At 32.3% G+C, this 15495-nt stretch overlaps 1 protein-coding gene across 4 annotated transcripts; it reads left to right on the forward strand.

The window, feature by feature from the left end:
* Positions 1-3816: 3816 nt before the first annotated feature.
* Positions 3817-15258, forward strand: LOC134708487 (stomatin-like). 4 transcript variants are annotated; one of them, XM_063569055.1, is made up of 10 exons: positions 3817-4155; positions 4848-4867; positions 7418-7474; positions 8139-8260; positions 8889-8961; positions 10481-10563; positions 11104-11307; positions 12317-12372; positions 13214-13292; positions 14321-15258. In XM_063569055.1, the coding sequence occupies exons 3-10, from the start codon at positions 7459-7461 to the stop codon at positions 14507-14509; spliced, it is 822 nt and encodes a 273-aa protein (XP_063425125.1). In that variant the 5' UTR covers positions 3817-4155; positions 4848-4867; positions 7418-7458; the 3' UTR covers positions 14510-15258. The 4 variants fall into 4 exon arrangements, with proteins under 4 accessions (XP_063425125.1, XP_063425127.1, XP_063425124.1 ...); XM_063569057.1 differs by having other exon boundaries at positions 8142-8260; XM_063569054.1 differs by lacking the exon at positions 4848-4867.
* Positions 15259-15495: the final 237 nt, after the last annotated feature.

The raw sequence follows: 15495 nt of genomic DNA on the forward strand, positions 1-15495 counted from the left end.
CTTCCAACTTTGCCAAATTTGTTGACCATCTTACATCCAATATCAGTGGCGGATCCAGAGGGGGGTTCCGGGGGTGCGCACCCCCCTTTATTTTTGCCGATCAATGCATTTGTATCGGGACATATGTTTTGCACCCCCCCCCCCTTTTTGCCCTGGGTTAGCACCCCCCCCCCTTTTCGAAAATTCCTGCATCCGCCCCTGAATATTATATAAAAGGTCATAAAAATATAGATATCATAGAGTCTATAAAACAAAACGTCGTTCCACGCATCGTTGTATACATTGGAAACAAGAAAAGGTTGAAGAGGTCGTATGAATAATTATATATAATTTCGGCAACTTCTATTCAAATATTCACGAGGAACAGTGATATCGGGTCAGTGACTGTATATATACATAGAAATACATAGAAGTCATAGAAATAGTCAGTCAACGCATTTTGACTGCTCAAAGAGAACGAGAGAAGTATAAATTTACGTTCTTTAAAATTGTCAATCATTACAGTTTTATATTTAACAAATCTTGTTTTTTTTCTATTTTGCAGGTATTTTCCCCCTGAAATAACATGGATGTTGTCTTCATTGTGTGTACTCTTTAGTGCCGTTTATCACAGTATTTGGATAATTATTCATACTATAGTGAAGTCAATCTTTAGTTTAATTATGTCATCTGCAAAGAGAAGACTATAAATTATATATTTACATCTGCATCAACTAGTTAAAGTGGTCTGCATCGTTCATCTAAAAATATATCATTTATATCATAAATAAAAATATTAAACAATGTAGGACTGAGTCGAGGACTGAGTAATTGTGTCGTGATCGCGTACTCCTCTCTGTATTTTAAAACTAGAGGCTCTAAAGAGCCTGTGTCGTTCACCTTGGTCTATGTGCATATTAAACAAAGGACACAGATGGATTCATGATAAAATTGTGTTTTGGTGTTTGTAGATCTTACTTTATTGAACAATCTTGCTGCTTACAATTATCTGTATCTATAATCAAATCGGCCCAGAAGTGACAGTGGAATTTGTTTTTGTAAATTTACAAAAAATTACAGCATTTATGAAAATTGTAAAAAAAAATACTATAAAGGACCATTACTCATTGAGGGTTTCAATTGATCACTTTGATCAAGTTGACTTATTCGTAGCTCTTACTTTGCTGTTTATTATTGCAATTATAGTTTATCTCTATTTATAATAATACTCAAAATAATAACCAAAAGCTGCCAAAATTTCTTAAAATTACCATTTCAGGGGCAGCAGTCCGACAACAAGTTGCTTGGTCTGAAAATTTGAGGCCAAATAGATCTAGACCTAATGAACAATTTTATTCCCAGCAGATTTTCTCTAAATGCTTTGGTTTCAGAGATTTAATCCAAAAATTGCATTTTACCCTATATGTACTATTTTTAGCCATGTCGACCATCTTGGTTCACTGGTCGGGTCATCGGACAATTTTTTTAAACTACATACCATAATGATGATTGTGGACAAGTTTGGTTAAATTTGTCTTAGTAGCTTCAGAGAAGAAAATTTTTGTAAAAGGTTACAAACCTTACAAAAAATTGTTAAAAATTTACTATAAAGGGCAATAACTCCTTCAGGGGTCAACTGACCATATTGGTCATGTTGACTTATTCGTAGATTTTACTTTGCTGAACATTAATGCTGTTTACAGCGTATCTCTATCTATAATGATATTCAAGATAATAACCTAAAACTGCAAAATTTCCTTAAAATTTCCATTATGGGCAGCAACCCTACAACAGGTTCTCCGATTCATCTGACAATTTCAGGGCAGATAGATCTTCACCTGAAAAAAACATTTTACCCCATGTCAGATTTGCTCTAAATGCTTTGGTTTCTGGGTTATAAGCCAAAATCTACATTTTACCCCTATGTTCTATTTTTAGCCACGTGTTAAATTATTCATCAGGCCAAGATCTATCTGCCCTGAAATTTTCAGATGAATCGGACAACCCGTTGTTGGGTTGCTGCCCCTGAATTAATAATTTTATGGAAATTTTACTGTTTTGGTTTAATATCTTGAATACTATTATAGATATAGATAAACTGTAAACAGTTTTTGTTCGTAAAGAAGGCCGTTCGTTTTCTCGGATGAATTGTTTCACACTCTTCATGTCAAGGCCTTTTATCATGATATATATATAACCGACATTACAGTATCAGTTGTTTCTCATTGATGGAGCCGTACATTAACCTATAATTGCTTACATTCACTTCAATTGAACTTTGTTGGTTGTTTCATTGGCAATCATTCCCCATCTCCTTACTATTATACTAATCACTTCCTTTACAAAAGTAATTTCACCTGATACCAAACTAATGCTTATTACTTTATAAATCTTTACCATGGGAATTTTAAAGTACTTTCACTTTCACTTAAACAAAATTAAATCATCAATAACATATGTGTTTCCATGGTGCATTGTTTATAAGACATTTTCACAGACACTCGTCTCAGATTCCCCCCTCAATATACACACGTGTTATAGTAAGGTATATACTAATTATTTTCTGAACCTGTGGACATTTTGTATTAAACGAAGTCATATCTAAGATCTTATAGCTGAAAGATTTTCTTTCGGAAAAATCTTGTTTTCATTTGACATATTTCTGGTCGTGGCTAAAATTTATGGAAAATTGCAAATGGGTTCGTATTTCATTCTTTAAAGCATGTTTTTATTCTAATCATTCCGCAACCAACAATCAATGATCAATCATGATATCTAATCTAAAAAAATATCCTAGAACTACTACAACAAATTACATTCCGAATTTATAGTTTTAAGATTGATCAAAGTCTTTCAAAGTTGTACTCGAACCCATGCTACTGAGATATCGTGACACCAAATCGCCTGCACTGTAGCCGTCCCGCTAGACCACACGACTACCTGGGCTTCACAAAAAAATAAAGCTTTCGGTGGCCGTGCGTTACCTTTCCTCGTCAGTTTTAATATAGTGTCGTACTACAGTACATGATATATAAGGCATGGAGATGTTATTGTTACAGATCAGGGAGCTCAATTATCTATAGTAAAGGATCCTACAAATTAATGCAAGATACAGTCACAGAAAATAATTATATTTATAAGTACGTCTGAGTCAGTGACAACTCTACAACAGATGTATCCATCGAATCACCAGCAATGATGGTGATACATGGCTGTGTACACTATGTATATACAACTCGTCTAAACATCAACCCAACAATGTTAGATCTGTAAATTTGCTTTCGCATTTTTTTGGTTTTTCCCTCGCCGGGATTCGAACCCATGCTACTGAGATATCGTGACACCAAATCGCCTGCACTGTAACTGTCCCGCTAGACCACACGACCACCTTGGCTTCAAAAAAATAAAACTTTATATACACTGTTAACATTTCAAAGAAAACTTATAAAATTTATAAAAAAAATGATAATTGATAAAAAGATGTTTTGCTTTCATATAATTTAAAGTCGTGATATTTGTTATTTCAATAAAAAGTGTATTGACTTTCTAATATTGGTCCTGCTATTATGAAATAATAATATAGATATAGAAATTGACCCATAATTAACCTAAACTTTAAAACCGAACCTTCAACAAACTAGTACAAAAGAACTATCGCTTCCAGACTTGAAAGAACTCTTCATTCCAGACTTGAAGTAGTCTCGCAGGCCACATATTATGACATCTACCTAGTAATAGTAATTGTAAATACACCATTATAAGATATCAATACTAGTTCTAAACCCCTAATGGATCGAGTTCGTTCTGAATTTAAATCTCAAAGAGAACAATGTGGAGGCTTGTTATGACTCTAGTTTTTACCCGATTAAACTTTCAAATATCATCGGAGTGATTTGATTTAACATTTATATTAAAAAGGAACATACACAAATACAACCATTAGGATCTTCCTCTAATATTTACAAATATAATTGAAATGAGATTCGTTAATTGCAGTTCATCAAATCTAATCAATACTGGTATTTGTTTCCACTATAATCCATATAGCGCAGCTAACGACGTCCCTAAATAACCATAGCAAATAGTTTTCTATAGCTTTAAAACTGGAATAATCACGTCGTATTATACTGGGTATACTCTGTGTTAACTGGACATACACACCTGAACCTAACGAAGGTAAGTTTATAGGAAAAACTTATATCATTTTACTTACTTTCTCATGGATAAAAAAAACATTGCTATTTTGGTAATGATAGAATTTTGGAACCTTCAAATACATTTGCGTAAGACATGTCAGAGGAACCAGTATCGATTGATTGTCCCCACAGGGCTGTGAGTGTTGTTTTAGCAAAATACCTAAATGTAAAGGTACGAAGATGTTCTACATTGGGATTATTTTATAACATACGACTTTAATAGCATTCCGTTTCCATTTTTAACGTTTTAACTCTGATATTCTGAAAGTAGAATAAATTAAAAAAAAATATAGCAAATAGAAAATTTGCAAAGTTGATAAAAATCAAAATATCAGAAAACAAGCAAAAACATGAAATATTTCGCTCAATGTTAATTCTTATAGAACTAGGGTTATATTAATTCTGGAATGTTTGGTGAATACATTAATATCTGGCTATTGAAAATATGATATAATATATTAAATAGAACCATTAAAAGTCGAAAATAATAATAAAATCTGACAACGCCACATGGCTAAAAAGGAAAAAAAAAACAATACAAAAAACACATTACAACGTAGAAAACTAAAGACTTGAGTTCCAAGTAGACGTGGAACGACAGTAGGATGGGATGGACTGAGGACCACTAAACTACTTTTTACGAAAATCTCAGTATTGTTTTTCCAATTTCAGGAGACGTATATTTTATAAAGGTAATGAACACTGGTAGAACACAATGAGAATACAATACGAAAATATAGTCTTATTTTTCCTCGTTAATTTTCTTGTCTACTATAAGTATTATATTTTTTTATTTCTCTCTGAAATTCATTAACATTACAAATCAGAAAGAAACCATGCAAATAAACTGTTTAGTAATCTTTGATGTTTTTTAAATTTTATAAAACATCAAGGAAAAAAAGGTAATTCAGTCAAATTTCCGTTACAGGCAATCTTGGTCAAAAGCGAGAAAATCTTGTAATTCCAGATATCGGGAACTAAACCGAATATGCGTGTATATGAATGACAATAAAAAGCTATTCCTGTTGCAGTTTTAATTATTTTAAAGATAATTAGTAAATGTTAACCAGAATGTCAGAAACAGAAGTGTGCCGTTTGTGTTTAGAAATACGATTCTGTTGTCGATCAAATGACATACATGTATTATGATGGTCTGGAGTAGGGGTCTGTGATATATTGATTCTTTGATTTTAAGATATTTCTCTATTTTTTTTTATTTAGTTTTTCTTTATCTAGTTTGCAAGTAGTATAATAGTCCTAGGTTTGCCATTTTATTTTCTTATTTTTATATTCTGACAGCTAAATATTCTTATTTGTTTTGTCCTTTATTCTACACTCAGAAGGCTTTCTGTGCTTCAGCTTTATTATTATTTTCATAATTTGATACAAAATGCAATTTTTATCAACAGAAAATATTCTTCGTTTTAAGTGTAACGAATAAGGTGCCAAAAAAAAATGTATCATTCTTTGGATTCGTGCGTCACTGATGAGTCTTTTGTAGACGAAACGCAAATCTGGCGTAAATACAAAATTTAGTCCAGGAGTTTATTTAATTAATATTTGAAATAAAAATGGAAATGGGGCGCGAAAAAATGTAACATTTGATACTAAAAATAGAGGATGGAAATGGGGTATATATTAAAGATACAACAACCCAACAAAGAGCAGATAGCAACCGAAGGCCATCAATGGGTCTTCCGAGAACACAGCGAGAAAATATCTATCGAAATACATGTATTAATTAGACAAAGTCTATAATTAGATATCTCCAATTAGACTGGTACGCGATACTTTTAATTCAGACTGCATATTTTCACTATCTGTAATGAAAAAAAAATATTCTGCCAGGTACAAGTAAATTCGAAGTTTCGTCATCCATATACCCAAAGAACACAGCGAAATCAATCCATGAACTGATGCCTACATCTTACCATAAACTTATCGTAGATACCAGGATTGAAATTTAGTATTTGCGCAAGACGCGCGTTTTGTCTACAAACGACTCATCAGTGACGCTCGAATCAAACAATGTTTTAAAAAAGGCCAAATAAAAGTACGAAGTTGAAGAGAATTGAGAACCCAAAATTCCTAAAAGTTTTGCCAAATACATCTAATTTGTCTATATCTGAGGTAAAAAAGCCTTAAGTATTTCAATAATTCAAAGTTTTGTAAACAGTTAATTTATAATTATGACCATACCAATGATAATTCTTGTCAACACAGAAGTGCTGACGACTGTTTCCTGGGTTACACCTACAATGTGGACATTGTATACATTTGAACTTGTGTATTGATAATTGGGTTTTTTTTTGTGCTGTTTTTTTTAATTTTGTTTTAAGACAAAAAATACATTCCAAATTGTTTAAAGCGATAGTTAAACAAATTACGTTTCACAATTGAAAAACATTAATTTCGGTCAGCATCAAGGAAACGCATTAGTGAATTATTTCGTATATTCAACAATACTGTAAATGTATTAATTTTGATAGATGTTCCAACTATAGGTAAACGTATACAGCCTTCACTGGGCAATGAACAAAACCCATACTGTTTAGTAAGCTATATAAAATACTTTTAATTTTGTTTTTTTCAAGCGGGTCTAATCAGCAGCTGCTCACATATTTTGAGCTGAATTTTACTGTGTGTGGTGGTGTGTGTTTGTTTATTCTTAGCTAGAGGTATATCAAAGGGTTGAGATCTCTCAGAGCAAGTTTAACTCGCACCGTTTGTGCGCCTGTGCAAAGACAAGAGCATCTGGTTTTGGTTTGTCTTGTATATTATGTACCTCTGGGTGCGGGATTTTTTCCGTTTTGTTTAAGACCCATTGGTGGCGTTATGCGGTTCTCTGCTCTTTTGTCGGATTGTTGTCTCTTTGGCACATTTTCTGTTTCCATTCTCAATTTCATAATTTTTAAATAAAATTAAAAAGAAAAATAACATTCATATTTTCATTACAATAGGTCTGTTAAAAGAAAGTTCGTGTTTGATAATTGACAGCGATGTTTAAAATATTGATTGATCTTAAGATACATATTCCTATATATACATATATAGAGTTTTCATTATAGTAGCGATGAGATCTAGGTTATCTTTTACTTTGTAAGTTAATTAAAGATAAGATATAGGTGCTTATTTGTAGGTTAATGAAAGATGAAAGATAGGTTATTATGTCTAATTTGCTTATTTGTAGGTTAATGAAAGATGAAATATAGGTTATTGTGTCTAACTTTACTTATTTGTAGGTTAATTAACTGCATAACCAGTAATTGTGTACATATATACGATGGAGAGTAACAAGGGTGAGTTCTACGTTTCCATTTTGTTATACACTGATTATTGCTAGAAACGTGTGTCTTTCGCTTACATGTGTTAGAAAACATGATTCTATATAAACACTTTGCATACACATTATTTTTCATGTTTAAAAAACACACAACTAAGATCATATTGATCAACTAGATGCGATATTGGTATGAATGCTTTCATAATTAGAAGTATGGTGTGTAGATTTACTCTGAACATGAATAAATTATAGAAGGTCAAATGGGGGGTATTGAATTAAAACGTTTAAAACCATTGCATTTGTGTGCACCTGTCCTTATTTTCGGTAACCTGATGTTCAGCATTGGCCTTACTCTCATGCATATTCAGTGTGATGGCTAGAGTCAAAATATTTGTAAGCAGTCAGATATTTCTATTTCTAAACTGGTACATATGACCATAGCTGAAAGGTTTTTGGCACATCAAATTTGACTAACAGATCCATACATGCAAATTATTACAAAGATGAAAGTATGGTAAAAAAAGTAAAAAGACGTTATCATTTGTACCCTTTATATGCTTATATTATCATCAGATTACGAATACTACACTCAATGATAAAACATAATAACCAAACATTTCAAAGGTTTTATTTGATGCTTTTGCTTAAAATAATTAAGCTAATAATGTTTTTTCTCTTAGTAGGTCCGGATGCTCGGCAAGTTAGTGACGACGGACCCGGATGTTGTGGGTGTATTTTGATGGGACTATCATATTTTATTGTGGGCATGTTTTTCCCATTTTCTCTGGCTATGTGCATAAAGGTAGGCATATTTTCAATGCAAATATAATGTGTTATATACCATTCCTTGCATTTGGGGCTGTAAACTATTATTATGACGACTCAATTGTTTTCCCTTAAGAAAGTAGGGACATGCATCATTATCCCTCGCCCAGTTTCTGATATAATTATAGGACACTACAATGCATTAACTGTAATAAGCTTTCAAGTTAATCAGTCTAATTGTTGAATGAAATTTATTTAAAAAGAAAAAAAGGATGCTACTCAGCTCCGTTTTCTTTTGTGCTAAACGTTTTTAATTACAGAAATCTAATGACTTTGTTCATAGGTAACTGAATTGTTTGAATATTGTTCGATATTCGGTTCTTTTATAAAAACAATCTGTTGACATCAGATTTTTTTATATTGTTTTAGAATCATTCGAATAACGTTTCAAAAATAAAAACAAAAAACAAAAGACAATGGGATAACTTTATTTCCTTCTCATCATCTCTATTGTTAAAAATCAGTCTGAAAAAATTGTAGTACTTTTTTTTGTTGATGAAAACAATAAAAAAGTCCAAGTGTACAAAGTATGACATAATTAATTACAATTTAATTATAGTGCACTAGATTAAATCGGATGTATATGTGTTTTAATTTCATTCCAGATTGTTCAAGAGTATGAAAGAGCTGTTATATTCCGGCTAGGTCGAGTCTTACCTGGAGGCGCAAAGGGGCCAGGTTAGTTGTACCAGTTTCCTAAGTTTTTAATTTTTGTCTCGTCACTTTGCGTTCGTTGGAGACGTGACTCTTCCATGGAATGTCTGGACCAACTTAAACTAAACTCAACTGGCATTTTCAATTCTGTAAAAGAGCGATCTCACGGATCTTTATGAACCTTTTCAAGCAACTTAAGCATGTGTAGAACTACACATGAACATCAAAACAAATTTACAATAAGCTTATAAACACTTTGAGATATAGAAAATCAAAATTGAGATTGGAAATGGGAATATGTCAAAGAGACAACAAACCAATCAAAGAGCAGAAAACACGAAAAATGAGAATGAATAACAATATATAGGGTGCACGCACATGTATTGCAAACATATTGAATATCATGACTATAAATTGTGCTATCTCAAAAGCCTGTCATACGAACTTTCCTTAAAAATTTTATGTTATCAAAAAACGGGAGTATGTTTTCCACCATTTGCGACAAAACTAACATTTTCTACATTTAAAAAAACTTTGTATAATAAAAACAGGCGCAAGCAGTTATGCATGAATATATTTCCATATGTTTTAAAATCGGTATTGTAAATATACACGGCATAATTATTATTCATAATTAAATTGAAAAACCCGAACATCCAATGTCCAAAGATGACTTGGTGCACACACTGCCATTCTAATGACAGGAACCTAAAATACTACTGCATGTGATTCTCTATAAATGTCACACTTGTGTATAGTTATCAAAGGTACCAGGATTATAATTTAGTACGCCAGACGCGCGTTTCGTCTATATAAGACTCATCAGTGACGCTCATATCAAAATATTTATAAAGCCAAACAAGTAAAAAGTTGAAGAGCATTGAGGATCCAAAATTCCAAAAAATTGTGCCAAATACGGCTAAGGTAATCTATGCCTGGAATAAGAAAATCCTTAGTTTTTCGAAAAATTCAAAGTTTAGTAAACAGGAAATTTATAAAAATGACCACATTATTGATATTCATGTCAACACCGACGTGTTGACTACTGGATTGTGATACCCTCGGGGACGAAACGTCCACCAGCAGTGGCATCGACCCAGTGGTGTAAATAGTTATCAAAGGTACCAGGATTATAATTTAGTACGCCAGACGCGCGTTTCGTCTATATAAGACTCATCAGTGACGCTCATATCAAAATATTTATAAAGCCAAACAAGTAAAAAGTTGAAGAGCATTGAGGATCCAAAATTCCAAAAAATTGTGCCAAACACGGCTAAGGTAATCTATGCCTGGAATAAGAAAATCCTTAGTTTTTCGAAAAATTCAAAGTTTAGTAAACAGGAAATTTATAAAAATGACCGTATAGAATTGACGGAACTTAAATATGAAATCTGCACCGTATCCTAAAGAGTAACTTACAAGAAACAACTCACTTCAAATCCGTACTATTGGGCTGCAACTATATTTTCTTCCAAATAATTAAATATGTCCTCGATTTGCGGTATCTAATTGATTAGATTTCAAGTTACTTATAATTTTGTAGGGATGTTCTTCATTTTACCATGTCTGGATGATTTTAAGAAAGTCGATTTACGTACAGTTGCTAACGACGTCCCCCCTCAAGAGGTAGGATTTTTACTTTTTATTTTCACAGATATAGTTAAAACCCATTTTATGCACTATGTTTTCAAAATGTATTCAAATTACACTTTCTTTTCTTGCACTATGTACGAATTTACATAGTTATTTATATTAGAATTTCAATTTCCGTGGAAATTGTTTGATATTGGAGAACAGTATTTTAATTAACTTATAACGTTAACTTATTCTCTGCATTTAATTTTATATTTTTGTCTGGGGAATTGTGAAAAGCTTCCTTTGAAAGTATATTTATAATGGAAATGGATTCAAAAAAGTAATCTTTGGAACAAAATCAGCACAAACATGATGCAAGAATGGTTATGCAGGCACTTGAGGTACTACAAGATAGACAAAAATCTGAAAAAATATTTCCTACAGCTTTAATCGACTATACACAGCTATAAAGGACGTGCATAATACACAGTTTGACCTTTTTAAAGTATCAGTGACTTCAAAAACATCATTGTCCACATTAAATGAAGTGGTTGCTCTCTCACTACCATTTTAAATATATTTGAATTTTAGATTTTAACTAAAGATTCCGTGACTGTAGCAGTTGATGCAGTAATTTACAGCAGTATATATGATCCGACCATGTCTGTAATTAACGTTGAAAATGCTGACGCCTCTACCAGGTTGCTAGCAGCAACGACCTTGAGGAATGTCCTCGGTACAAAAAATATGTCAGAAATTTTAAGTGACAGAGACAGTATTGCACATGAAATGAAGGTACGAAAATTGTACAATAGTAAAAAACTGTAATGTATCATCATTTTATGTGAAAACAAGTCTGCACATTTATTGCACACTGAAACTTCAAGATGATTTGACATTAAAGTTGTGTTATTGGTTTCATTTAGGGGATGACACAATCTGAAAGATAATGAAACACTGGATTCATAAATATTCTTTGGATACCAATTTTCGTGGATTTCGTGGGGACAGGGGATAAACAAATTTAAAGGTTCAACGAATTGCAAATTGTCTAAAAGAATGAATGTAGACTTTGCCAAAACCACGAATTTTAATATCCTGGAAAAGGCAAGTTTTCATAAATCCACGATAATTGGTACCCACGAAAATAAATGAATTAACAGCAATAAAACTTAGTGAAACATACTGATACTAAATGACCTAAAAAAACAAACATGATTTATTTTGATATTGCTGTCAAAGTACATTTTGGAGGTTGAAATATAAAACTAGAAAAAGAAAGAAAAAAGTAAAAGAAAATAATGTATTAGAAAAACCATTACGAGATATCAAAATTAAAACTCTCACGTTGATTTTGATACCAAAATCAACATATGATTGGTTGAAACGTTCACACGTGCCGTCGAACAAAACTTCATATTCACCTCTGTCTCAGAGTATCATATTCCCTTCTGACATGTCGGGACTAAATCGTGAACGTACAATACATTTATAAAAGATACATTATGTATACATAAGCCAATCTGTACAGATTTATGAGATACCATAATCAACTAAAACAATATGTATATGTACACAATAAATATTAAACCTTAATGGTAAAAGTATATAACAAAAGTATTCAATTATTATTTACAATATAAAATATGAATATTCTTGGGTGAACAAATCTTCATATCCCCCTCAGGCACGGAACATAAATGCATATTATCATATATATCATTAATACCAACTTAACCACAAAAGCTCACGCAAACTCTATCTTCCTTAACTCATTTATTATATGCTTCAATTTTATTTTTAGTCTCTCTTAGACCAAGCTACTGATCCATGGGGTATAAGAGTTGAACGTGTTGAAATGTGAGTAGTTTCTTACATTTTTTTTATTAGCAGACATTTGAAAAGATGATTCTAAACTGTCACGAATTCATCCATTTTTTTTTTAAAGAATAAACGTTCTTTTGACGCTTTGAGAATACTTATGATAAAGCATTATTGTACAAAACATTCATTCAAGACAAAAGCAAGAAATACCAAGAATATATTAAAAAAAATGTCATGTACAAGATGGACGAAAATACACCACAGCCACAGAAAACGACGGAACGACAAACAGGAGTCAACGAAAAATTTAATCGTCTAATGGTATTAAATAGGGCAAATGCTAATAAATAAATTACATTATATAATTATTACATTAGATATATGTTTCATTATAATACTTTATTCTGATTGGCTTACTGCACATCACGTGTTATTCCGTAAGCAATTGGATCACTCAATAAAACTTTTCATTCATGAAAGCACGTGGTCCCACAATAAAGTGCACAGGTGAATAAAATAAAAAAATATTAAATTCATGTTTTCATGATCATAGCTAAAACTGTAATTATAAGTATTGAATGCTTCTTTTTGTAACTTCATAGGGTTGTAAAAGCGTTGACCGTGCGTACATTTTTAGAATGAAGCGCTTCCGCGCTTCATACAAAATGTACTTCGGTCAACGCTTTCATACCCCAATGAATTTACAAAAAGAAGCATTCAATTCTTAAATAAAAACAAACAGAAAATATAAATTGTCCGTATGTTTTCTGAATTCTTTTTATTATAACAAACATCAATTGAACCGCCAAAACATTGTTTTAAACCTTAAGATTTACATTTACATTACATGCACAGTAATCATAATATTTATTAACAGTAAAGATGTCCGACTTCCAATGCAACTACAAAGAGCAATGGCGGCTGAAGCAGAAGCGTCAAGAGAAGCTCGGGCAAAGGTACTTTGTTATTAGAATTTGATTGACACTACTTACAAAACTTTAAATAGTAATGAGGCTGAACTTTCCAAATAAACCTCATGTAATTGCTTTTTGTGTGTTGCAAATAACAAATGATATTAGCATTGGTCCTATGGAAGCAAATGAAAAGGTCCCTCCAAGGACCACATAGAAGAAGAAACAGAAGCAAAATGTCGTTCAACAGTTTGTATATGATACAATAGCTTTTGTATAGACTTCTGATCTGTGAACATAAATATGCGTCAAGCGTGAACAATAAATACTAGTTTTTAATTATATACCTAGCCATAAAAATGAATTAACAGAAATTTCGAATTTCAAGGTAAATTCGAAAGAGGGAAGTCGATAAAACCTGACAACACTTTACGCTCGACTATATCAATCAACTGGACAAATTGAAAACAACTGTCATATTCTTGACTTAGAACAGACATTTTCCGAAGAAAATGGCCAATTACACCTGGTGTTATAGCTTGCCGAACCTCCCACATGATGACAGTTATGTATGGTGCTGAAATTGATAAATTTAAATAAAACTCAAACAGATGTATAATAGGTTCCGTTGTTAGGGAGCTACCATTTGATTTTTAGGGGGGGGGGGGGGGGGGGGCTAGGATGAAAAATTTTGCCCTGCCTTTTTTTTAGTTGTAATCTCTCTGTCCTGCCTTTTTATTTTTCACTCTATCCGGTCCTGCTTTTTTTTTTTAGTTTATCCTGACTTTTTTAACATAAATTGTCATCCTGACTTCTTTTTTTTGCAAGTGTCTCATCCTGCCTTTTTTTTTACTCAAAACTCCTGTCCTGCCTATTTTTTCAAATTTCATCCTAGCCCCCCCCCCCCCCCCCCCCCCCCCCCCCCCCCCCCCCATAAAAATCAAATGGTAGCTCCCTTAACGTGACATTGATTGGAATTCAGCAACCAAAAATATGTAAATTGCAACACAACTGACTTTGGTTGCATGATGTATAAACAATCCAAGTTATCATCATGTTTTATTTTAAAACAGGTCATAGCAGCAGAGGGTGAACAACATGCATCAATTGCTTTGAAGGAAGCAGCCGACATCATGGCCTCCAGTCCAGCCGCTATCCAACTTCGATACCTGCAGACACTAAGCACGATAGCATCTGAAAAGAATTCTACTATTATTTTCCCGCTTCCAATCGACATGCTTGCGGCGTTTGGAAAGAAATGAATTAATATCTATCAATAAGCATAATGACTAAGCTTTAGTGAGAATTCCTCTGAGATTCTGTATCTTGTCAATAAATCCACCCTTTTCATATTTAATCATTGGTAAATTGATCACAATATATCTATGGATAATTAAAACTATCTTTCCCATCAAATATCAAAGAGCAATACTTTTTTTCTTCAAATAAGTGTGATATCTTTTTGAAGAATCATATTGGATTTTAAAAACATTTTCTTTTTGTATACATGAATTCAATAACTTTTGTGATCATAGTCCGTTTGTTATGGCCACATGGAGAACGTATCGATTATATAAGTGTGGCGGTTTACTCATGTTTCATGTGTTTGGAGGACTTGGCGATAACAGAGAATGATCAATCTACATGTACATGTATTGTGTAGAAAACCAACATAAACAGGATGGAACCTGATGAATCATGCATTGTTAACGCTGAAGGACGAATAAGTAAAACACCTAAACGTGATTGGTTTGTTCTGTTATAATGGCTGTGATGTAATGCATATGTGTAATTTTTTACCTCTACTTTCAAAATTGAGGTTCACCTTTATCTTTTAGAGTTCGTTAAATCCATGACTTCTGATTATTTGCATTTTTTGATATACAAAGTCAAAAGCAATAACTCTCTCATGGCAAAGAACTATATAATCTGCCTATTTTAGAACGATAATTGAAAAATAATGTTTTTGTATTATCCGAGATCAAGAAGTTGAAATAAAAATGTCCTGTAGTCTTATTGTGTAGTTCGTATTTCAAACCAAATGGTTTTCAGCATAACCATGACAACGGAGAAATACCATAAAACATTGTAATTGCACGAAACACGCTGTACATATCTCTAATTGAAAATTAAATTTTCAAGACCAAAAGCTATTTTAAGTATTGATTTTAAAATAAACGAATGACAAATTTGTCTTTAATTTTAAAGTTACACAGTTTAACAATAAACATTAAATTTACATGGACTC

Source organism: Mytilus trossulus, chromosome 2 (assembly GCF_036588685.1).
Source record: "Mytilus trossulus isolate FHL-02 chromosome 2, PNRI_Mtr1.1.1.hap1, whole genome shotgun sequence".
Classification (NCBI taxonomy): domain Eukaryota; kingdom Metazoa; phylum Mollusca; class Bivalvia; order Mytilida; family Mytilidae; genus Mytilus; species Mytilus trossulus.

Coding starts and splice junctions, on each gene's coding strand:
- LOC134708487 (XM_063569055.1), top strand. Junction 8,261..8,888: donor CTCTGGCTATGTGCATAAAG/GTAGGCATATTT, acceptor ATTTCATTCCAG/ATTGTTCAAGAGTATGAAAG. Junction 13,293..14,320: donor CAAGAGAAGCTCGGGCAAAG/GTACTTTGTTAT, acceptor ATTTTAAAACAG/GTCATAGCAGCAGAGGGTGA.